The sequence below is a fragment of the Azolla caroliniana genome, unplaced genomic scaffold (genome assembly GCF_043228905.1).
Source record: "Azolla caroliniana isolate FFs.n. ecotype wild unplaced genomic scaffold, voAzoCaro1.0.p SCAF_10, whole genome shotgun sequence".
In the NCBI taxonomy this organism is placed as follows: Eukaryota; Viridiplantae; Streptophyta; class Polypodiopsida; order Salviniales; family Salviniaceae; genus Azolla; species Azolla caroliniana.
In genome coordinates this window covers 968,712-994,053 of record NW_028230445.1, presented here as the reverse complement: position 1 = coordinate 994,053, position 25,342 = coordinate 968,712, and the positions used below count along the sequence as shown (strand labels likewise).

At 41.1% G+C, this 25,342-nt stretch overlaps 3 protein-coding genes across 4 annotated transcripts; 1 reads left to right on the top strand and 2 right to left on the bottom strand.

The window, feature by feature from the left end:
• The first annotated feature begins 354 nt into the window (after positions 1-354).
• Positions 355-2,773, top strand: LOC147858602 (pentatricopeptide repeat-containing protein At2g13600-like). The gene has a single exon (XM_087325348.1). It carries the CDS (start codon positions 400-402, stop codon positions 2,167-2,169), a length of 1,770 nt encoding a protein of 589 aa, XP_087181474.1. The 5' UTR covers positions 355-399; the 3' UTR covers positions 2,170-2,773.
• A 954-nt stretch (positions 2,774-3,727) lies between these two features.
• On the bottom strand, positions 3,728-5,161 carry LOC147858601 (zinc finger protein CONSTANS-LIKE 3-like). Its single transcript, XM_087325349.1, has 2 exons — positions 4,359-5,161; positions 3,728-4,151 (listed from the first exon to the last, which is right to left on the bottom strand). The coding sequence occupies exons 1-2, from the start codon at positions 5,034-5,036 to the stop codon at positions 3,840-3,842; spliced, it is 990 nt and encodes a 329-aa protein (XP_087181475.1). The 5' UTR covers positions 5,037-5,161; the 3' UTR covers positions 3,728-3,839.
• Positions 5,162-8,604: 3,443 nt separating this feature from the next.
• LOC147858600 (DTW domain-containing protein) lies at positions 8,605-12,188 on the bottom strand. 2 transcript variants are annotated; one of them, XM_087326499.1, is made up of 8 exons: positions 11,804-12,187; positions 10,772-10,912; positions 10,316-10,408; positions 10,060-10,186; positions 9,868-9,971; positions 9,710-9,790; positions 9,531-9,619; positions 8,605-9,140 (listed from the first exon to the last, which is right to left on the bottom strand). In XM_087326499.1, the coding sequence occupies exons 1-8, from the start codon at positions 12,173-12,175 to the stop codon at positions 8,942-8,944; spliced, it is 1,206 nt and encodes a 401-aa protein (XP_087182625.1). In that variant the 5' UTR covers positions 12,176-12,187; the 3' UTR covers positions 8,605-8,941. The 2 variants fall into 2 exon arrangements, with proteins under 2 accessions (XP_087182625.1, XP_087182626.1); XM_087326500.1 differs by lacking the exon at positions 8,605-9,140 and adding an exon at positions 9,182-9,398 and having other exon boundaries at positions 11,804-12,188.
• Between the last annotated feature and the right edge of the window lie 13,154 nt (positions 12,189-25,342).

Here is a 25,342-nt window from a genome sequence, read left to right as displayed (position 1 = left end):
TATCGTCCATAGGGATAAAATTTGGCGGATGGAATCGTTGTGAAACATTTTCTCAAAGCATTTGGCGTTGCTCTAAGCTATCCATAACCATTATGCTGTTTTTAAAATGCATAGTAGAGAGAGAGAGATGAGAAAATTAAGAGGATATGTATGGGGTAATAGAGAGGTAAGTAAATTCGGTTTCGAACCCTAGACATTATGCTAATAGTAAAACAACTTACCACTCGAGTAAACTAATTACATAATTTCCCATATATACTAAGCTATATACATATGTAAATGTTTCAGAACATTTCATCTCTTCATGTAGAATCTTAGAAACAGAGGCATTACATAATTTGCGTACAATTTTTAACAAAGCCCCCCCTGTCTGTGTGTTCATCTATTTCTGTGTGAGAGATGTCTTCAGCAGAGAAGGTTCCTCCGTTGTTGTTGTGGAAGAAGAGCTTCAGAAAACCCTCAACTCATTGTAGTAAGTCAAAGCCAGGGTTTTCTGGTTCAGAGAAGGAACATAACATCATTGTGTCGAATTCTCGCATTGAATCTCTTCCTTTCATTGCTATATTGAAAGCTTGTGCTAAAACCAAAGATTTAAATCAAGGCTCTAGAGTCCATGACAGCATTATTCAGAAGGATTTATTGCAAAAGAATCCTTACCTTGGGAGCTCATTAATTAGCATGTATGCCAAGTGCGGTGCTATGGCCATGTCACAATCAGTATTCGATGAGCTTTGGGTTCGTGACTTGGTATGTTGGAATGCATTGATTTCTGGATATGCCCAACAGGGGCAAGGGCTACAAGCATTGAATTGTTTTGAAAGAATGCAGAAAGAAGGTTTTGTTCCAGATTCGATAACCTATACTTGTGCCTTGAAGGCTTGTGCTTCCATAGTTGCTTTTGATAAAGGAAAACAAATTCACAATGAGATTGATAGGAAGAAATTGTTCGTAAAAAATGTGATTCTTGGTACTGCTTTAGTGGATATGTATGCTAAATGTGGTGCACTTAAAAGAGCAAAAGATGTCTTCGACGAGCTTCAAATACGGAATGTGGGTTCTTGGAATGCACTTATTTTTGGATATGCACAACATGAACTTACTGAAGAGGCACTAAATTGCTATGAACTAATGCGAAAGGATGCTGTCTCACCGGATTCTGTAACTTATTTATGTGTCTTGAAGGCTTGTACAGGTGCACGAGCCATCGATAAGGGGAAACAAATTCATGAGGATATTGTTATGGATGGATTAATTAAAGATGGTGATGTTGCCCTTGGCACTGCTTTGGTAGATATGTATGCTAAATGTGGTGAATTAAGCAAGGCTCAACAAGTCTTTGACTGTCTTCGTGTTCGTGATGCGATATGTTGGGATGCATTGATCACTGGATATGCACAACAGGAGCAAGGGGAAGAAGCTCTAAATTGTTATGAGAAAATGCAAAAGGAAGGGTTCTCTCCAGATCCTATTACATTTAGTTGTATCTTAAAGGCTTGTGCTGGCATAGGGGATATTGAGAAAGGAAAGGAGATCCATGATGAGATTATGAAACACAACTTATTGGAGAAAAATGTTGTTATTGCTACTGCTTTGGTGGATATGTATGCAAAATGTGGAGTGTTAGGAAAAGCCCAACAAGTGTTTGATGAGCTTGTAGTTCATGATGTGGCTTGCTGGACGGCACTCATTGCAGGATATGCACAACAAGGACATGGAGAAGAAGCGGTAAATTGTTTCGAAAAAATGCAAAAAGCTGGCGTTGTTCCTGATGCACCCACTTTTCTTTGTATACTTAATGCATGTAGTCACTCGGGCCTTGTTGATAAGGGTGAAGCTTATTACATGGAGATGACAGAAAAATATGGTCTCACACCAGGTATGGACCATCATGCTTGTATGGCTGGTCTTTATGGTCGAGCCGCACACTTTGAAAAGGCAGTGGAAGTGATCAAGAGGATTCCTTCTGATGGTAATATTCACATATGGCTTGCACTACTTGGTGCATGTGAAAAATGGGGAAATGTGGAAGTTGGGAGATGGGCTTTTGAACGGGCATTGCTGAGTGATGGTTGTAGTACAATGGCTTATGTCTTGATGTCAAATATTTATGTTGCTGCGGGTAGGAAAGAGGATGCAAGAAAGCTGGAAGTGATGAGCATTGAAAAATAGTGGTGAGGTATAATGCCAGATTGAAGTAAATTTGAAGTGCCCACTTGTTTCTTGTGTGTCTGAATTGTTTTAGAGGAATCCAGTCAATTCATTCCAAGGGTACAAATGATACTCTTTTAAGAAGGGCATTGTGAATTTATCAACTTTATGAAGAGGGGATGACATGGCTATTCAGAATCCTCTTTTTTTCATGGTCATTTTTGAAGTCATTTTAATGAAGCAAGTGGTCAGACACCCATTTCCCCAGCTGATTGTGAAGAGAGCATAGTGATGATAGTTGTTCAGAATAAAGACAAATATGTGGAATCGTGCTTCACCAGGACATCTTAGTGATGCCAATTATTCATCTGCCACTTCATAATCCTCTCGTCGTTTCCATGTCAAACAATAATTCACCTTGACATCTTAGTGATGCTGATAATTCACTTGCTATGGCTATTCAGAATCATCTATTCATGGGCATTTTCCAGCTGATCATGAAACAAGACGTTGGACATCCATCCCTCCAGCTGATCATGAAAAGAGCCTAGTGATGATACTTTGGTGCATACATGGATGTGGTGGTATGACAGAATCATCGTTCAGAACAAAGAGATATGTGGCACAATGCTCACCATGGCATGTCAGTGATGTTAAATTATTCATTTGCCACATCATACTCTTGCCCTTGTTATGGCTTGTTTGAGAAACCCTTTTGAATCTAGTGAAAGTTAAATCTTTGGCTAGAAACCAAACTTTAGGGGTACAATAGCTGAGCTCAACCTAATGAAAGTCGATGCTTAAAAAATAAACTTGGTGCATTGAATTAGCTCAATAACGTTATAAAATGCTTACTATTGCCCAATTATGCTTTCAAAAAACTCGAATAAGATAAAATATATATAAAAATCTGAAGCATTATGGATGCCCATGCATGAATTCACTTCGTTCATGGGTTAGTGCAGGGGTGTGCAGTGGTTCATATTCTGGATAACATATAAAACAATCTTCAAATTGCTCAATATAGAATTTTAGGCTGGTAGCTTGAGAATTTCTTTCAAAATCTATAAGTTTATCACAGGTGCACCTTTTGTACGATGTTGACTGTATTTAATCTTGTAGGGAAAACATAATCAAGTTGCTGAACATTTACTGGGATAATCACTGACTCCAAGGTTAGGGTTCACATTAGAAGTTATTAAATCAAGTTGTTTATTTGTTGATATAACACTGACTTTGAAATTTCCCTGAACCACAGATTTGCTGATAGGTTCGCTTCAAGCCTACAACTAGAAATTTTTAGCGTCTACAAGGAGGCCAATCTTGACCCATGGGCGAAAGATTTGCAAGCATAAGTGGAACATATACACTCTCAGTAGTGTGTAGGTTGCGTGTATTCAATTATATTCCTGTAAAACTTTCTTACTGATGTCTTATAAGTAAAGATGAAGCAGATCCATCTCCACATCTACACATTTGCTATAATGTAATAGTATGTAGGTTGTGCATATTGCTTTAGATTTCCATATCATTTCTTACTGATGTCTTAAAAAGTCCAGCTGAAACATAAGCACACATGTAAAGGTCGCAAATGATAAGAGGAAATGCATATTCCTTCACAAACGATACACTTATGAGTATAATTAATGTCATATCTTAACAAGAGATAGCCTAATGGTTCTTGAAAACTGCTACAAAGAAGGCACAACTCCAAAACCACAATCGGAAGTTAACTCATCAATATTGCTTTGGGATCTCTTTGCAAACCTACCTTTGATCCTCGGTCGGCTCTCAGCATATACTTTCCTAGAAGCATACCTGATGGTCTTGTCGAACCGACGATTCTTCCTCCTCTCCTTATATCTCAGAACCCTAGCTTCTCTGTTATTGGGTTCCAATTTCTTTACTCCACATAACGATGCAAAAGGCGCTGCTGGTATAGCTTTTTCATAGGAGTAATTCACATCTGGAACCACTCCAATATCTCCAGAAGTGGAAGAGATCTGGAAGAGGTATAGCAGTCAAATCTCAGATACAAATATCTATGATGAAATCTGGATATTTCAAACATATACTAATTATCGGATCCAATATATATGTACTTCAGGTTGGTGACATTATCTCGGATCTCAACATATGTCGCATCTTGGATATGCGCATTTACACCACACACACACACACACACAAGATTTATGTAACAAAGTACTTACACTTTGGTTCTGTGAAGCTGCTGCAGTGATGGAGAGGCTCTTGTTTTCAACCATTAATTTACCTAGAGAAGGTGGTTGTGATCCATTAACAAAAAAGTGCACCCGAGATGAAGGATTATACACAGGAACTACACTGTCGGTTACAACGAACTGATCTTTCCGATCCTCATCGAAATCACCACCAAAAGAAGCAGTAAATAGACCACCCTTACCCATGTAGCCATCATTACCATAAGTAGCTCTGTTACCATGAGTCTTGCCCACACCACCAAAACCATCATCCAGATAATCATTATCATCATACAAAGGCCATGGTGACCCTTCTACAACTGCTGTTCCGAGGCTATCTTCATGATCATAGGTATGATTATGGTTAGAGTTACTGTTATGAGTGGGGATAAGGGGGGTGACAGGCACTCTTTCATGTCGGCGGGCAAGGGGGTTAGCAGAGTGGATGTCGGCATCACAATCGAGGCAGAGAGATGCGGCATCAGCATTGCACACGACGGCAGCAGGGGCATTCTCGCAGACCTCGCAGATGAGGACACGCTCATGCCGGGAAGCGAGCTGATTGGCTGTGTGGATGCCCGAATCGCAGGCCATGCATAGGAAGGCCGAATCTGCCCTGCAGAAGAACAGGGCATTTGCCAGATGGCATGCATCACAGGGCTTGGGCATTGATTCCAAGACAGAAAACAAGCAATCTAGCAATCAAGAAATCAAGAAATCAAGAAATCAAGCAGCCAAGCAATCAAACAATCAAGAAATCAAGCAATGGTGATGGTGATGATGAAAGATGCATGGATGGATGGATGGATGGATGGATGGAGAAGGGGAAGGCAGCAGCAGCAACAATGATGATGATGATGAATGAATGAAGAGAGCAGGGGAAAGTTGAGTGTTGGGTACAATAGATCTGATAAACATATAGTAGGAGGCAGGACACTGCCCCTAATGAAGACAAGCTTTCCTTTCCTTTTGCTTGCTAGATCTTGCCTTCAGCTGACTCAGCCTATTTTGGGTGGTTGCCTGCCTGCCCAATCATTTTTGTCCTATACATACTTTTGTGTGTGTGTGTGTGTCTTTGTTGGGGACCCACAGCCATTACTGCATTCCTCTCTTTTCTTCACCCTTATCTCTCTGTCTCTCTCTCTCTCTCTCTCTCCCACACACAGACACAGCAATCTGCGACCCGGCCTCCCTTTGCCCGCATCGAGCCAATATGTACTATAAATCGTGAAACCGTGGATGTAATGGCTTGAACGATTTTCGGGTTCGGATCAGGGGGGATTAATACTTTCGGTTTGAAATGAATGCATCCGACTGTAATGCTTTATCGATCTTGAAACTGTTGTTTCGGTTAACCACAAAACCATGGTTAATTGCATAATGGCTTCGACAATTTGGTTTTGCTTGGAAGGAGGGGATTTTGGGAGGGATTAATAGTCCAGGTTTCATATTGTATCCGTTTAATCATTTCGCGAGCTCAAAACCATGGACTTAAATGATCTTTAGTGTCAATTTTATAGTATTAATTCAATATGTAAACCATCTTTCCCTTTTCTTCAATGTTTTTATTTTTTACATTTTAAAGTTTCATGGTTTTGAATTTTATTTCATGGCCAAATGGTTTGGTAATAGATGGTTCAATTTAAATGAGTTTGCGAGGTTTTTGTTTAAACTTCAATTTTCTTATCTGGGCTGGCTTTAAATGGCTCTAGTTTGAGCCTCCTCAACTGGTTTGAGCCGAAACCAGACACTCCCAATCGCTATTTTAATGTTATATGTTATCAAATAAATACAATGGTTCTTGTGGGCATAGTATGAACCATACATGCATTCTCATTCGCGAATGGTTCAATCATTCACGAAAGAAAAACACCCTCAAAGAATGATAAATACCATACTTTTGGATTAACTATTTATTATGAGGTAGATAAGCCTAAAAATGGAAAAAAAAACATTCAAAAAATGGGAAAAAAACAAAAACAAAACACAAGAATGTTTGAATAACATTCGCATTCATTTTCCAACGTAGGAAAACAAATGTTATACTAGACGAACACGAATTTTACGTACTATGCTTGTGGGTGTCACACTTCTTTAATTCATTCGATGGTGAGGTTTTCTTCTCATTTATTGTCACTAAACTATGTGCTCATCCCCCACCCACCCTCCCTCCTTTGTCATCGATAGATAAACCCCATTATCTGCCACCACCACAAGTGATTCCCTTGCTTTGGAGACTTATCCATTCTAAATCAACCTGTGCTAGAGGTCTTTCAATGACGATATTTACAGTATATATCTTAATAGAAAATCTTACATGTACTGATAACAAAATTCTTTGGTCACTTTTTATCTTAGTTACATTTTTACTTATTAGCAATGATTTTCATTTGTTGTTCTCAAAGGCGAGGCAACACTTACAATGTAATCGCTTGTTTGGTCTTATTGGCTATTTTGGCCTCCTAAAAGATGTTAATGTATTCTTCTTTCTTTCTAGACTTGCCACCAACCCGTCAGAAAGTTCTTTGTTTCGCTCAATACTTTTTGGAACTTTTATTGTATACCACCTAAACTCTTGTAAGGTACCCAACCCTCAATGGTCATTTCATCATTCAAAGAGGCCTCCCTCCCGCATGTTGCACTTGTCCTTGTTTTTTTGCTGTGTTTTTTTGAACCCAAGTTTGCAATGTTGTCAACATCACATTGATAGGAATGATCAATCATCATAGAAGCTTCCCAATTTTCTAATGACATATATGTTTATAGTTAGCTTATTTGTTTCCTACCTCCTTTAGAACTTCACAAAGAGGAGGCCTCATATCCCATAAACTGATATTGAGTGTTATACGACCCCATTGTAGGCTGTGATTTTGACCATGTAAATTCCCACTATCTTGTGCACCACCTATATGTCTCTCTCATCTTCTTCTTGATGGAATTCACTTCTCCTTTCTAGGATTGATCATTGGTTGCACCTCTTTCAAATACTTTTCCTCTTATCTTCTACCACTTTCGGTTGCACCTCTTTCAAATACTGTTTTTACTCTTCTGCCACTTTCTTTCTCACATCATTTAAGGTGATGTGAGGTTTGTGAACTTTGTACCAAACACATGAGAAATTGTTTATGTGTACATCTTTTGAAAAGTACAATTATTTTGCAAAACCGTTTGTATATGCCTCGGTCAATCCTTATAATATTAGGTTACTTAGCCTCATTGTCCTAATTAAGACAATATAGCTTAATTATCCTAGCAATCAAATTAATTATACTCTAATCCAAGTTTCATGTAGTTTTCCTAACAAGTGCAATCACATAGATAATTTAACATCCAATCCAAGTTTCTTATAGCCTCCCTAACAAGTGCAATAACACGCCTACATGTCAAAGTACATAATCATATTTAGTTTTCATACATCATATTTGATTGGAAATATGATTTCCATTAAATAGAAGGGAAGATTTGAGTTTTCATGCCATAAAGTTTGGTACACCTCGATTTTTAAGTAGTAAATAAGCTAGTCTATGAACCATCATTTTTCACATTTTGTTCACAGGAAATCCAAGAAACCCATGACACCTACAACTATTATAATGTACATTTGCCTCATAATATCAAAAGGTGTTTCACTGATACATATGCTAATATAGTGCTTGCAACCGTTTCTAATCAATACCCTTACAAATTTCCTTCTTGACATTTTGATAGTTAATAGGAATTACCTAAATTTGTTCATTTTTCCTACCCATAATCACCATCAATAATTAAAAGGGAAAAGTACCAGGATACCCCTGGAAGTTCGTCTATTTACCAGAATGCCCCTGGAAGTTCGTCTATTTACTAGAATGCCCCTGGAAGTTCCAAATTTACCAAACTACCCCTATGTCCAAAAAATAGACGAACTTCCAGGGGTATCCTGGTACTTTGCCCTAATTAAAAACCATAAAATGAAATTACTTGAATGTATAAACCATGGTTAATCTATTAGAATGGTTATTAACATAAGTTCCCATGATACAACAAGTATCTAAAACAATAGTATGGGATAATATTTCATGCTACAATCAAAAGCAACAAAGTTCTTAGAGACAATAACCATCTTGCCTAAATTTGATTTTTCACCAAATAACAAGACTGTATAAAACAACGAAAACATGTTTTATTTGCAACATGCTGAGCTTCTATTATAACTACTTATAACTCATGTAAAAATATAGAACTATTAATATGCAATTAATGGAACTAATATACTTATACTTTACTAACAAAACATCATAGTAAGGTGCGTTCGATGGAATGAATGGATTCACAAAATAATCTTGAGAGATGAACCCATCTTGAACTGCATCAACAATCTTGTTAACACTTTTACGCATGTAACGATCATGTTGAAATTTACTCACAAAACTGCATTGCAATGGAGAATGTTGTTACACTCTTTCTGTATGTAAAGAATCCACATTGCCTCACAGTGCATGGTAGTTTTTCCTTGGGAGGAAAAGCATGATGAAGTCTCCAATCCAATGCAAAAACGAAACGGATCATTAAAAACCACCAGTGAGGTGGCAAATGCACTACAAGTACCGGATAATCGCACGACCCATTCGTTCACGCCTAGTAGTCAATGCATCAAGAAGGTGTTCCAATGCATATTCCAAGCCATCAGCAGCCTCAGTGAGTCCGTAATGTTTGAATCCTTGCCTCAAGTCTAACTCACGGAGCAACTGTGCTGCAGCAGCTGCAGTGCATGTCCGATCCAAAGATGGTTGCGGCCTAGAGGAGAACATGTTTTTCAAAGCATAGATAGTGTTTGTTGTTTTCAGAGATATTCTTTTTATTTCAAAAAAGTTCCACTTATTGTTTGTGTAATTTGCAAAAATACCACTTCTGAATTTGCTAAAATGTAATCACTCTTTTGCTCGAAAACACAAAGAATCGCATGCTTAATTAACTAAACTCCCGTACAGCTTGATTAAGCAGGAACACAACACATTGTTTTAAGTAGTTTGATTCTCAGCATCTTCAGAATAACTAAGCTTAAAGTGTGACATGTCAGAGCAAATACAAAAACCATCTATTTTTGCGAATACACTTTAAAAGACTTGCAATTTTTTGAAAATCTCAACTTGCTCCATATAACTTGTTTTTAGCATTTATTTTTACCTGAGATTGTGTAGCACTGAAAGCTTTTCAGGAGATAATGAAACAGAATTCATAAATGGTTGGTCCGGCCAAGCTTGTTTTGCACGGTCCTAAGACAGAAATATTATGCAGTTTGGAATTCAGTTAATGCTCTCAATTAACTTAATGATATTATTACGCAAGGGATGATTGCCAAAGACCTGGAGGCGGTTAACCATTGCTTTGGAATTGCTCCATGTTCCATCGATCAGTATGAAGTTCAAAATAGGGTTGTATACTTCCTGTATCCATTAGGTCAATAAAAAAGAAGGAAACAAAACAGATTTTACCATAGCAATTTAGAATTTTATTTTCTTACAGTAGGAACCCCTTGACATGCTAACTCCTTGGGAATTTTGATATCATCAACATGATAGTCTGTTGGGCTCTGTTCTGGATAAAGATACCATACCAATCCTTGGCCTATACACATGAAGGTACAATTTAGTAAAATGAATCGATCATATATGGTTTTTTTCATTTGAATAATAAGCAAGAACAAAGAAAAAACCTGACTTTCTGAGAGCATCCCACATGATATCCTCATGTTCTTGTATACCAAAGATACATAGGCGTGCAGAATCTTCGCCAAAAGTTTGCCAAAGCAACTTTCCTGAATTGTTTTTCCGTAAAAAATCCTGAAAAACAAATTCAGGGGAAGTTCCCATTTATATAGAGAATGCTTCATTTTTTTGTAGCTTAAATATGAACAATATTAGAACACCATCTGTCATTTGTAAATTTTGGAAGTTCTTAAATTAATTTACCTTTGGATGCATATAGAGCCAGAATTGAACACCTGGCCAAAGTGACAATCTTTCTACTTTTTTGCAAATGCAGTCAAAAGATGGGAGCCAACACTGCATATACATCAAAAGAGTTTTATCATTCTCCTCCTATGCCATTTCAAAATCAATATGTTAATTATTGAAACAAAGATCATTAACATCTTGATAAAAGCAAGGTTCATAACTTCTGAACACAGCTGTTACTTCTATCAAGATTGAAATACATATTTTTTATCTGAATATATTTATCAGAATATTGTTTGAATGTCAAAATTACAGAACACTCCTCATCTTCCAAAAACTGTATTAGAGAGGGACTTCTGGGGGCTATTGTGGCAAATATTCAAAAAGTTGTGGGTATCCTTTTAATAAATTTCTCTTATAACCTGCAAACTTTGTGGTATACAAGACAACGGGTACTAGAAAAGGAAATACATTTTCACAAAGATATCCTTTGCTCCCCAGGATTCTACATGCAATTTGTCGAGCTGAATAGAATTGCAGCTTTTCTTCACCATCCGGAAGATGCCCATAGAAGGCCCTGTGCCTATGCTCCTCTGCAGCTTTAGCTCGACCCTGATGGAAGAGTTAACAACATTAGAATTAACTTACTTATTGGGGAATTCACACACCACATCAATCATACCTTAGCTTACAAAGACTAATTTTGTTGTTTATTATCCATTCCCCGGAGTTTGGTTCAACTTTACTCCATGAGTGCCTACTTTAACATATACTTGGAATGAAGGAAATGAATATTGCTCACAAGACTGATCATCAACATTGTCTTGACAATTCAAATTTAATATGACAAGGATATCCAGCATAAATGATAACTAAATATATACAACGAAGTTCAAAATGTATAGTATTATCTTCCTAATGAAGTACTTATCCATCATCCTAAGACAAGTATCAATTCCTAAATATTAAGTAAACCAAAGTTCAGATTTAGATTCATGAACACTAGGTAGATATAACTCACTGGATGCCTGAAAGTGTATAACTATGTCACTTTCCAATGAAAACCTTTCAGTTTCAGTAGCCATCCACAATCTCAAACAAAAGACGCAGGCTTTGGGTAACCTCCATCACAGAAATCTCTATTGTCATGATTTTAATGTTGTATTCTACAATCTATATGATACCCTTGGTGCACAATACACCCTTTCAGCAAAGTATGTAGCAAACAAAAACTCATTACTTTGCTCATTCTAAACTTCATGAAGAAACGCATATATGAATCTACTCTCAAACTTCTTTCCATGCCAATATGATTCTTGAATAAATTTGACATTGAGGGGGTGCCACAATAACATAAAGGTTAATGGCACTAGAAGAGTTTCACCACAAGCCCCATTCAATAAATTGTATGCAAATTCAATCATAGTAATAATGTGTCATGCTTTGATCACAGCCAACCTTTCTAAACCATGAAAATATACAAATATATAACTTGGGTTGCACCTGCAGGTTACCACGAGGTCCTCCGAAAACAAGCTTTTCGCCGAGTTCCGATTCAAGAGACACGACTTCAAGCATGAGTTTCTTCACCAGAGGGGGCAAATCTGTGGATCTTGCAAATGCTTTCCAGCTCTGAGACAGATCTCGGACATCCATAGCATCCCCCGAAGGAGGGGGATTGGTCTGTGTGCATTCTGGTTCTGATGTGATCAGGGTTCCCAAAGGCATGGGGATTCTAGAGGAAAAGGGCTTGTGATGATTCTCACATGCTCGTCTGGGAAAGATGGAGAGTTTGTGCAGCCAAGCAGGGTGCCCTGTTCCTAAAGGCCTGCACAGAAGTGTTGTTGGGTGACTCATGAAACTATGCATATACATATGTATATGATGAGGGGGAGGATCACCATTAACATAACTCTTTCTATAACCTTAAGCCAAGAAAGGCCCTTGGCTCCAGCTCAGGCTCACACTCAGGCTCAGGCTCGGGCTCGGGCTCGGGCTCGGGCTCGCCCTAGTGAAGCCCTCCTTGGCCTCGACTCCTTCGGCATTCCTTGCTCTACGAACATATCCTTCCACGTATTCCGACTACATATGCAATGCTTGGACTTGGAATGTCTGGGATGGTTGTATTTTGTTCGAGCCTGGTGAAGCCTTCCTTGGCCTTGACTCCTTTGGCATTCCTTGCTCTAAGAACATATCCTTTCACATATTCTGACTACGTATGCAATGCTTGTACTTGGAATGTCTGGATGGATGTATATTTGTTCATGCATTAACTCGAGAGACTCTTCGCTGACCCCCCCCCCCCCCCTCCCCCTTAACCTTGGCCCTCGTAAAAGGCCTCCCTAGCACACCCTTGCCTTAAGAGAAACTACGTTCATTTCTTCAAATGTGCACTCGATGCTCATGCTTGCAATGTTCAAAGGCATTTTGTTGGTATGCTCACCTAGAACTCCTACATCCTCTTCCCCTTTGTGCTTGGAGTAGATTTGAGCTGCTTTGTTGTATAGAAAGAGATTCTAAGAAAAGGAGAGATTCTATTATTATAATCTATTAATGAATTATTTGAGCTGAACAAGAGCCTAGGAAAGCTTTTTTTTTTAGCAAAGAAGGGGCTAAAATCAATTGTAGATGTGGTAAATGACCAAGGTCACTTATTGCACTTCAATGACATGACATGTCGTTATAATCTTGGGCCACATCATCGCATTATATGGAATCAAGTCACTGAGTTGGTGCTTTCCTTAGTACTTGTGCCACCTCTCAATGGAGATCGCAGGATTCAGGATTGGATGTTACAAAAAGGGAACATTGTTATTCCAATTCATAACATTACAACACATTCAATGTATATGTTGTTGCAACTTGTCCCATGGTTTCACGAACATGGAAATGCATTATGGAACCTACACAAAACACAGTCATGGTGGAATAACAGGCTTGCAAGCTTATGGAGCTCTAGTCTTCCACTTAAGCAACGGGTATTCCTATGGAGATGCTTATTGGGTGTGCTCCCGACTGGGTCGAATCTTCAAAAGAGATTGGTAGCCTCACTGCATTGTGCAAGATGTGGTGGACAGTTGGAAACAGTCCCACACTTATTATGGACTTGTTCATTCACTACAACATTTGTACAAAGACTAAGTGCATCTATTTATCACAGATTTCCTAGCCGAAGGTTTGGTAAACACTTTTGGATATTTAGACAAATTCCATGCACCTTATTCGACAATGCCTATTTTCTCCAATGGACACGATTTTGGGCACTTTGGACCATTTGGACAACCCGCAATAATAAGGTCTTTGATCGAAACCAACTGCATGAAGTTAGCTTCTTTAAGCAATCCTCGAGGCAACTTAGAGACATCACACTCCAAATTTACAACCTTTGCTTTGAGTGCTTTTAAGCACTTTAGTGTTTAATCGACACTTGTATATTTTTCTTTATTCTTTGTGGGTTTTCACCTCATTTTGCGGTTTCCCACTAGTAATAAAAGTGTTACAAAAAAAAAAAAGGAATGATTGTTCTTTTATTTAGTGAATTGATTTTTATTTTTATTTTCTAAAAATTAATTAATTAATTTTTATTATATTTATATTAATTTAGTGTCAAGTCTCCTCTATTGACACTAACCATATTTTCATAATCTTTTAATGAATGATATTTCTTTTTTTAGTGAATTAATATTAATCTTTATTTTTCCTAAAATTAATAATAATTAACTTTTATTATATTTTATTTTGCAAAACAAATGGTTTTATAAATTCTTGGGGCCATTTCATATATTCTCGAATATTGCGAATATCACGAATAGCATGCATGTGTCAATCTATGGTTTTATATTTTTATTTATTAGAAATAAAATGAACACTTTTACATTTACTATAAAAATATTATTAGTGTACTATGAATGTCAACAAAGCCTATGCCTAATTGTCAAAAGTTTGATCCCTCACAACAAGCTCTCTTCCTCCTTTTTGTAGATTTTATTTATTTATTTATTTTATTTCATTTTATTACTCCTTCCATTTATCAAGATTCGAACTCTTGACACGACCATGTTATAATCTAGTATTATGAGCCAACCAAGATATCTAGCACATAGTTATGTATATAATTGGTCCTTATTATTTTGCTAGCATCATGTGCATAGTTGCTCCCTTGTAGTATTTACACTTGGCACATGCATGCATACCTACATGCTCTATTGTAGATTCACATGCGTGCAACAAGTATGCATGCCATGTAGTATAAATAGAGGAGTTCACCTTGAAGGAATTCAAGGTGAACAACACCAGTTATGGAGTCTTTCCTTTAATACTATCTTCTTTCTTGTCCATTTGGTTATCTTCTTACTTGTCTCTTGAGCTTATGATCCGTGACAATTTGTTCACCTTCCCATCCTCATAGCTCTCCCTCTCATAAGCCATAGCTATGTCCGACTCAACTAGTGAGTTAGGCCAAATAATGGTAGCCTTACGACAACTACAGCTTGAAAATGAAGCTCTTCGAAATTCTTTACAAGAACTTCAAGTCGGTACCTCCCTATCCTCACAACCCCCGAACCCTAGTCTCCCACAACAACCTAGCCTAGAGCCCAATCTTCTACCAACATTTAGCCTAGCTTCGTCACAGTTTCTTGAGCCTAAGGTTAGCCTCCCAGAAAAATTTGATGGAATGAGGTCGCGTTTCCGAGGGTTCATCAATCAAATTCGACTTATCATTCGGCTACAACTTCAACGTTATGGAGATGGTCTTCGACAAGTCGGCCTTGTGGGCACCCTTCTCTCCGGTCCAGCCCAAGCTTGGTTTGCACCATTGGTAGAAACCTCGTCACCTCTATTGGAGGACTTTCCCGCCTTCTTCGCCGAGTTAGAGGCCACATTTGGAGAGACGGACCAACAACGTACAGCTCTTAACAAGATTTATGCACTCAAACAAGGTTTGTGTGCAGCTTCGGTCTATGCTTCAGAATTTCGACAACTAGCATGCGACGTCAATTGGGATGATCAAGCTTTAGCTGATCACTTTCGGCACGGCCTTCAAATCAATGTCAAGAATCTTCTCTTAAACATTCCGGAGCCCACCTCATTATCCCAAACGATTTCACAAGCAGTCCATTGTGACAATCGTCTTTTCGAATTTCGCCAAGAAGAGCGCCGGACTTGGGTTCCACCTCATTCACTTCCACGCCATGCCCCGGTCATACAACCCTAGGCATCCTCACACTCGCCTACTTTGGCAGATGCTCCTATCCCCATGGAAATTGATCAAGCCTGATTTCAGCCATTAACTGATGTTGAACGACAATTTCGGCGGGCTAATGGCTTGTGCATGTATTGTGGCGCCTCCGGCCATGTCGTTCGCCATTGTCCTAGGAGTACTCGCCCACAATTCCATCGAGCTAACGGACCCCAACATCCGGAAAACGACATCGTTCGGTTGCAGTAGGAGCCATGCAACTGGACATCTCCCGTCGCCTACATTCTCTTGGTTCCATTGCCGGACCATCATGCAATTTCACATTGGAGGTATGGCTTTCGTTTAACTCTAGTTCCATTTAGTCTGTTGCTTTACTTGATTCTGGGACATCTTCTTGCTTCATCGACGTCGCGTTTGCCCAAGCACATGGCGTACCTGTCGTTGGCCTCTCAAAACCCATTCTAGTTGAAGCCATCGATGGGTGCGTCCTCTCGTCAGGTGCAATTACTCAAGCTACAATCCCATTAGGGCTTTGGGTGGGCTCACACCAGGAGGACCTCGCCTTTTACCTCATCGCATCTCCTCGACATCCGATCATCTTTGGACTAACGTGGTTGGAGGCGCACAATCCAATAGTGGATTGGTGCAACCGCTTGATCACATTTAGCAAGCCAAGATGCGTGTGCAACAGTATGAAGGTAAATTCAGTTTCCTATCCTTCGGAGACGGTCGACTCCGAATTGACTACCCCATCATCGGTCCAAGATGGGTTTGTTTGTGGCGCCATTTCTAACACACTCCATGTTATTCCCAAAAAATACCAACACTTCTCTGACGTATTTGAAAAATGTAATGCTGATCGTTTGCCTGAACACCTGCTCTACGATTGTCCGATTGATCTTCAAGAAGGTGCGTGTCCACCCTTTGGTCCTCTATATGCGTTGTCTGCACCAGAGTTGAAGGCCCTTTGTGTGTATCTCGATGAGAACCTCAAGAAAGGATTTATTCAACCTTCTAAGTCACCAGCCAGGGCCCCCATTTTATTTGTGAAGAAGAAGAACGACTCTCTACGCTTATGCGTCGACTACCGAGGTCTCAACAAACTCATTGTGCGCAACCGTTATCCGCTACCTCTGATCCCCGAACTCCTTGATCGGCTCCGAGTTGCGCGTGTCTTCTCCAAAGTTGATCTGCGTGGAGCGTACAATCTAGTACGCATCGAGCTGGGGGATGAATGGAAAACCGCATTTCGAACACGGTATGGGCATTTCGAATACAAGGTAATGCCTTTTGGTCTTACTAACACTCCCACAGTTTTTCAACATATGATGAACGATAAATTCCGGGAATATCTTGATCTTTTTGTTGTCATTTACCTCGATGATATTCTCATTGTCAGGAACGCTACCTAGGCGGAGAAGGAATTAGTACTAAAAGAAGGATTAGTACAATTGTTGAGAACAGTACTAAGACAGAGAAGGATTAGTACTATGAGAGGTGTAGAACGTTGAGAGAAGGAACGAGTGAGAGGGAGAGAGAGAGAGAGAGAGAGAGAATGATGATACGAAGGATATATGTATTAGGTGAAGGAAAATATACAATAACAGCTAGAAGGCTTAAGACTGGCGTTGAACCGATTTGGTTCGAACTAATGCCTTGCGCCTCCTTTTATAGTGTCTTCAGGAATACTCCTGAAGTTTCTAGAATGTTCCAGAGAAATCTGGAATATACATCCATTTCCTAATAAAATATAAATGAAAATAATATACTTCGAATTACAATGTATAATATAACGGTAAAGACTCGACCCATGTAACAACAGGTTATGGGTTCGAGTCTAGTTATGACACTATCCCCCCTTTAAAACGACGAGTTCCACGAGTCGTTTTAGATTGAGGACCCGGTTTCTCTGGATATCGACGATGGAAGTCTTCAAGAAGAGCACGAGCATTGGTCACGTTCTCGATCGGCTCCCAAGTACGCTCGCTGGGACTATACCCTAGCCAATCGACTAGATAGTAGAGCTTATTGCGAACAATCTTGGAATCAAGGATGGCAGCAACCTCATACTCAGGTCCATCTTCAAGCTCGATAGGAGGTGGAGGTTGTGTAATCCGTCCTGGGATAGTGCTCTCGTGATAAGGTTCAAGGAGGGAACTATGAAATACCGGATGTATCCGAAGTTGCGGAGGTAGATCGAGACGAAAAGCGACATCATTAATCTTTCCGATAATACGGAAAGGACCTAATCGCCGATAATCCAATTTTTCACATGGGCGAGTAGTCTTGATGTGTCGTCGTAGCAGCCACACCCGATCCCCAATGTTAAAACTGGATGGAAGTCGATGACGATCCGCGTAGTCCTTGTGTGATTGTTGAGCATGCTGGAGTTGAGTAGATAAATCTTCTTGTATCTTGCGTAATCGCTCCAAACGATCCTCCGCGCACGGATTTGTGGACACTTCTGGGACTTCAAGGACAGACCACCGGGGATGACATCCCGTATAAGCATAGAATGGCGTAACTTTAGTCGATGCGTGGATAGCGTTATTATAGGCAAATTCGGCGAAGTGAAGAATATCTGCCCAGTCATCCTGATGATAGCTGAGAAAGCACCGCAGATACTGCTCCAATGTTTGATTTGTTCGTTCGGCTTGACCGTCGGTTTGTGGGTGGTAGCCGGAGGAGAGGTTACAAGTCACCTTGAGCATCTTAAAAAGGTGCTTCCAGAATTTGGATACAAACTGGGGTCCACGATCGCTAATGATACTATCGGGAAGTCCATGATGCCGACATACTTCCCGCATGACAATTTCGGCGGTGTCTTCACTAGATATTTCCTTAGTACATGGTAAGAAATGAGCCATCTTCGTATATCGATCCACCACTGTTAGAATCGCGTTGAACTCCTTAGAGACTGGAAGATCTGTGATGAAGTCGAGAGCAATGGATTGCCATGGCTTGCTTGGAATTGGTAATGGTTCTAATAAACCATATGGATGATGCCTTGGCATTTTCGCTCTGCAACAGGTGTCACAAGTCCGAACAAAATCTTTGACAAATTGTTGCATACGGGGCCACCAGAATGATCGTTGTACTAAATCTAATGTTTTAGTACTACCGAAATGTCCTGCTGTATATGTGTCATGGCAGTTTTGTACTACTCGAAGGCGGCAAGAACCATTAGGAACATACAAAAGTTCTTTAAAGAAGAGTAATCCATCACAGTATTTAAATTGCCGATAGTCAGTACCTGGTGGTTGTGACTGTGAACATGACGCTCGACAGGGGTCAATTTGTGCTAGTATAGCTTGGGCGAAGGCGTCAGTCTTCAAGTCCTCACGTATAGTATTGGTGACGTCAGAGTCCATGGGCATGTCAAAGACCTGTGCTCCTTGTAGTCGTGCTGGTCCCAAGATTACTTGCTTCTGGTTATCGAAAGCTGGCTCCCCGGGACGTGGTGTTAGATACGAACGTCGTGATAATGCATCTGCCTTCCCTTGGTGCTTCCCCGGACGATATGTAATTTTGAAGTCGAAGCGTGTGAGGAAGTGGGCCCATCGAGCTTGACGTCGATTCAGTACACGAGCATCTTGAAAGTAGGCAAGGTTCTTGTGGTCATTGAATACAGTGACTTGATGAGGAGATCCCTCGAGAAAATGCCTCCACTGTATAAAAGAATCAACTATTGCCAATAGCTCTTTATCGTGAATTTCGTAGTTGATTTCGGCGGCGTCAAACTTACGGGAGTGGAAAGCCACAGGATGCAGCTTCTCGTCATTACCCTGTTGTGACAAAATGCTCCCCAATGCGAAATCAGATGCGTCAGCTTCGATAATGAATGGTTGTTCCGGATCCACATGACCTAGAATTGGAGCTGATGTGAACGCCTTCTTAAGACTCTCGAAAGCCATGTCCGTTTCTTTAGACCAGATAAATGATTGTCCTTTCCTGGTGAGCTGTGTGAGAGGCAGAACTATTTTTGAGTAGTCTTGTATGAACTTCCGGTAAAAATTTGCAAAGCCTAGGAAGCACTGCACATCCCGCACCGAACGCGGAGTTTGCCATTCTACCACCGTTTTGACCTTAGCTGGGTCCATAGAGATGCCTTCTGAGGAGATGACATATCCGAGAAATTCCACCTGGTTGCACCCGAAACTACATTTCTCTAGCTTTGCATATAGCCCATGTTCTCGAAGTCGTTTTAGTACTAATAGTACATGAGAATCATGTTCTTCTTGGGTCTTTGAATAAACCAGTAGATCATCTAAATAGATGATCAAAAAATCATCCAATAGATCTCGAAATATATCATTCGCCATGTGCTGGAAGACTGCTGGCGCATTAGTGAGTCCGAACGGCATGACCGTATACTCGAAGTGCCCATATCTGGTGCGAAACGCGGTCTTCCATTCATCTCCTGGTCGGATTCGTACGAGGTTATAGGCTCCTCGTAAATCGATCTTCGTGAAGAACCTGGCACCATTGATTCGTTCTAAAAGACTTGAGATAAGGGGAAGAGCATACCTATTTCTTATTGTAACCTTATTCAAGCCACGGTAATCTACAACAAGTCGAAGCGAGCCATCTTTTTTCTTGACGAAGAAAATGGGTGCGCCGGCTGGAGATTTCGAATGCCGAATGAAACCATTCTCCAAATTCTCCTCTATATAGGCTCGAAGGACTTCTAGCTCGGTTGGTGACAAATTGTAGATCGGCCCCCATGGCGGCTCTTTTCCCGGTTGTAAGTCGATGGCGCAATCGTACGGCCGATGATGAGGAAGTGTGTTGGCTTGTACTTTATCGAACACATCAGCGTACTGACGATACTTCTCGGGGAGTTGAACAGTACTGTCTTCTTTAGTGGTGATGGAGGGGTTTACTGATATTGCGAAAAGGAACATCTCCTCCTTGCGCCCTTCTTCACGCAACTGATGTAGCGAAATGGTTGCCATTGTCTTTTGGGTTTGTCGACACCGGATTGCCCTTGTTCTCCAATCTATGTTTGGATTGTGTAATTCGAACCATGGTAATCCTAAAACTATGGGATGTTCTGGGATACTAATAATATTAAACGACACTACACATGCTAAGTTATCTAGGACAATATTAACAGGTTCTGACTCTTCTATGATATTCCCAGAAGCAATGGGACGACCATCAATGACTACTACTGAGGCTGGACACGGGAGCTTACTGAGGGATATCTGATGGGCTTGGGCAAAATTCCTATCCATAAAGCAAGAATTAGCTCCGGAATCTAGAAGTGCTAAGGTATGTACTGGAGGGGTACTTTTAGTACTAACTGCTACTTGGGCTACGAACACATCGCTAACTTGCTTAGAGGGAATGGAACCACTAATGGGCTGCACAGATCTAGGGCTGTCCAACCAAACGGCTCCTATTTTGGCTGGACTTAATAGTTTAACTCTTCTTCTAACTGACTAAGGACATCAAATTTGTTGACTAAATTTGGACTATAAGTACTATTAGAACTTTCATGCATACCTAGGGAAGTAGACTCAGTTTTAGTATTATTAAGACTATCAGACACACCTAGGGAAACAGACTCGGGTTTAGTACTATTAGTACAGGCAATTATTTGGTTTACCTGTCTTTTTGGTCTATTGGGACAGTTTACTGCAATATGCCCTGGTCCCCCGCAATACAAACATAGTCGATGTGCCCTGTGTCGCTGCTTTTCTTCTTCCGATAGTGGTCCGCGACGACGTGTGGTGTCGATCTCCATTGGAGTCGGAGTATTCGTTGGAGATGTACTGAAGGACTCCCTTGAAAAAGGCTTTGCTACGATTGAAGCATAGGTAGGCTCCGATCTTGTCCTTGGCATTTGGAACTGACGTTCCGAGCGTCGTTCGAAGAGGCGGTTATCGCATCGCACCGCACGACTGATTGCTTCGGTCAATGATTTTGGCTCTTCGGGGAAAGTTAAGAGTAGATCTTTAACATCATTCCGTAGGCCAAAGCGAAATTGTTCCATCAATGCCTGGTCATCCCAGGGAATATCGCTGGCAAGAAGACGGAAGTCCGCAGCATAAGCTGAGGCCGGCCGCTCACCTTGGCGCAATCTCCGGATTTTGTTGATGGCGGTTCTGACACTGTCAGTATCTCCGAAACAGGATTTAAACTCGCTCATAAACTCTTCAAAATTATTTAACATGGGAGAGTTTTTCTCTAACAGAGGGGCGAACCATGCCAAAGCCGTGCCACTAAGTAGAGTGCCAACTAGTCCCACTCGGGATGCATCGGTGGGATATCGAGAAGGATGCATTTGGATCACTAGACGTACCTGGTTGAGGAATCCTCTAAACTGTGATCTGGTCCCATCAAATTTTGTAGGGAGACCGATCTTGGGTTCTCTGTGAATCCCTTGATTACCTGATCCTTGTTGTTGGAGTGATATAATGGTCGCTTCGAGTTGTTGTACCCGTAGCGTCAGCTCCCCATGTTGTTGCTGTTTTTCCAGCGCCGTTTGTTGAAGATCCCCCAACAGGCGGTGATTTTCTTGTTCAAGCGCTAAAAATTTCTCCTTTAAGGACTGGAGCTCCGAGAAAACAGATTGGTATTCTTGAGCGCTAACAGTTTCCATTTTGATAGGGAGAATAAGGGTATTAGTATGAAGAGAAGGAGGATAAAAGGGAAGGAAGAGGGAGAGAAAGACCAGATGGAGGAAAATCGGTTCAAACTGTCAGGAACGCTACCTAGGCGGAGAAGGAATTAGTACTAAAAGAAGGATTAGTACAATTGTTGAGAACAGTACTAAGACAGAGAAGGATTAGTACTATGAGAGGTGTAGAACGTTGAGAGAAGGAACGAGTGAGAGGGAGAGAGAGAGACAGAGAGAGAGAATGATGATACGAAGGATATATGTATTAGGTGAAGGAAAATATACAATAACAGCTAGAAGGCTTAAGACTGGCGTTGAACCGATTTGGTTCGAACTAATGCCTTGCGCCTCCTTTTATAGTGTCTTCAGGAATACTCCTGAAGTTTCTAGAATGTTCCAGAGAAATCTGGAATATACATCCATTTCCTAATAAAATATAAATGAAAATAATATACTTCGAATTACAATGTATAATATAACGGTAAAGACTCGACCCATGTAACAACAGGTTATGGGTTCGAGTCTAGTTATGACACTCATTTTCTCGCCAAACATGGAGGAGCACACTCGCCAAGTCCGATTAGTTCTTGCCAAACTTCGCGAGCATGGCCTTTATGCCAAAGGCGAGAAATGCGACTTCGACCGTACCTCGATCGAATTTCTGGGCTACATCATCTCGCCCACTGGCATCACCATGGATATGAAGAAGGTCTCTATCGTTCAGGCGTGGGCGACTCCAAGGCGACTTAAAGATGTGCAATCCTTCCTCGGCTTCGCGAATTTTTACCATCGCTTCATCAAGGGATTTTCCACCCTAGCACAACCTCTTATCGCTCTCACCCATAAAGGCACTCCATTTTTATGGACCTCGGAGGCGCAAAATGCGTTGGACTCACTCAAACACGCATTCATCACTGCCCCGATGCTGCTACATACCGACCCCACAAAACCCTTCCAAGTCGAAATCGATGCCTTTGACTTTGCCATTGGCGCCATCTTATCCCAGGCAGACGACAACAACCTAATGCACCCAATGGCTTACTATTCCCGAAAATTTACGGCATCCGAAATCAATTATCCCATTTACGACAAGGAGCTTGCTGTTATCATTGTTGCCTTTGAAAAATGGCGACCCTACTTGGCCGGCACACAACATCGTGTCCAGGTAGTGACTGATCATAAAAATTTAGTTTATTTTTCCACCACTCGTACTTTGAATCGAAGGCAGGCCCGTTGGTCGACATTTCTCGCCGACTACGATTTTGAGATCGTATTTCGACCTGGTGGCCAACATGGGAAGGCTGATGCCCTTTCTCGCCGAGCTGACCTTGCACTCCACCTTGGGTATGCTACTTATGCTCAACAATCTAGACGTTTGTTGAAACCCAACCAATTGCATCTTTTTGCCACTTGTATGTTGCAGGATGATTCTTTACTCCAACAAATCACTGATGCATCCAAGACCGATGTGTTCGCCAACGAGATTCGAGATAGTCTGCAAAACCCCTCCAAGGCAACCAAAAGGAAGGATCTTGACACCTTCACCATACAAGAGGGTTTGCTGTTCCGAGATCATCTCTTATACGTCCCAGAGGGCCCATGTCGCACTCGGGTGTTGCGGGAATGCCACGATGACCCACTTGCAGGTCATTTCGGGGTCGCGAAAACCCTCGAGCTAATCTCTTGGGGGTATTGGTGGCCACAACCATGGAAGTTGGTCAAAGAATACATAAAGAGTTGTGAGGTTTGTGCTCGCTCCAAAGCCATTCATCATCGGCCATACGACTTACTACAGCCGCTTCCATGTCCTCGTCGTCCTTGGGTCTCTATCTCTATGGACTTGATAATTGATCTACCCTTGGTCAATAGTTATGACTCGGTGTTGGTCGTTGTCGATCAATTTACGAAGATGGCTCACTTCACTCCATGCTCCAAAACCATTTCCGAAGAAGGAATGGTGCATCTACTACTCAACACTGTGGTACACTTGCATGGACTCCCCGATGATGTCATCTCGGATCGCGGACCCCAGTTTGTCTCCCACTTCTAGCAACGCCTGCTACAAACTTTAGGCATCTCTATCAAGTTGTCCTCCGCTTATCACCCCCAAACTGACGGGCAAACGGAGCGTGTCAACCAAATCCTTGAGCAGTATCTTCGGTGCTCTGTTAGTTACCAACAAGATGATTGGGTCAACTTGCTTTCGCTCGCGGAATTCGCCTACAATAATTCTCTCCATGCATCGATTGGCGTCACTCCCTTCTTTGCCAACTATGGTTTACATCCTCGCTTCAACATTTCCCTTCCTACCACTTCCGTGAACCCTTCAGCAGAGGATTGCGCCCGCATTTTGGAAGAACTACATCATGATTTATCCTTGGAGCTTAGTCTTGCTAGTGAACGATACAAGAAGCAGGCTGATCGCCATCGATCTTCCACTCCACACTTTGTCGTTGGAGACATGGTCTTGTTGTTATGTCGACACATCTCTACTACTCGTCCATGTGCGAAACTTGATTACAAGAAGTTGGGACCATTCCGTATCATTGAGTGCATCAATCCCGTCGCCTTCCGGCTCGCCCTTCCATCCCACTTCCGGATTCACGATGTTTTTCATGTCTCCCTCCTCGAACCCCATTATGCTTCACAACTCCCAGGACGTCAGGTCCCACCACCACCACTTGTGCAATTGACAACAGGGAAGGAATACGAGGTCGACCAAATCCTTGACTCACGTTGGCACCGTCGACAAGTCTTGCAATACCTCGTCCTATGGAGGGGTTACCCCATGTCTGAGGCCACGTGGGAACCATCGGCAAATTTACAAAATGCCCCAGAGGTCGTCCAAGATTTTCATCACCGATATCCCCACAAACCCGCGCCTGATTTGGGAAGGCGGCGTAGGAGGGGGGATAATGTCAAGATTCGAACTCTTGACACGACCATGTTATAATCTAGTATTATGAGCCAACCAAGATATCTAGTACATAGTTATGTATGTAATTGGTCCTTATTATTTTGCTAGCATCATGTGCATAGTTGCTCCCTTGTAGTATTTACACTTGGCACATGCATGCATACCTACATGCTCTATTGTAGATTCACATGCGTGCAACAAGTATGCATGCCATGTAGTATAAATAGAGGAGTTCACCTTGAAGGAATTCAAGGTTAACAACACCAGTTATGGAGTCTTTCCTTTAATACTATCTTCTTT

Bases quoted from the DNA above. Each gene is read 5' to 3' on its own strand.
- LOC147858600 (XM_087326499.1), bottom strand. From the start codon at position 12,175: ATGTATATGCATAGTTTCATGAGTCACCCAACAACACTTCTGTGCAGG. The intron at 9,972-10,059 runs GTTTTTTCTTTG...TCATGTGTATAG, and splicing joins GGATGCTCTCAGAAAGTCAG to GCCAAGGATTGGTATGGTAT. The intron at 9,791-9,867 runs GTAAGAAAATAA...TAATGGATACAG, and splicing joins CATGTCAAGGGGTTCCTACT to GAAGTATACAACCCTATTTT.
- LOC147858602 (XM_087325348.1), top strand. From the start codon at position 400: ATGTCTTCAGCAGAGAAGGTTCCTCCGTTGTTGTTGTGGAAGAAGAGC.
- LOC147858601 (XM_087325349.1), bottom strand. From the start codon at position 5,036: ATGCCCAAGCCCTGTGATGCATGCCATCTGGCAAATGCCCTGTTCTTC. The intron at 4,152-4,358 runs GTAAGTACTTTG...TACCTCTTCCAG, and splicing joins CAGCTTCACAGAACCAAAGT to ATCTCTTCCACTTCTGGAGA.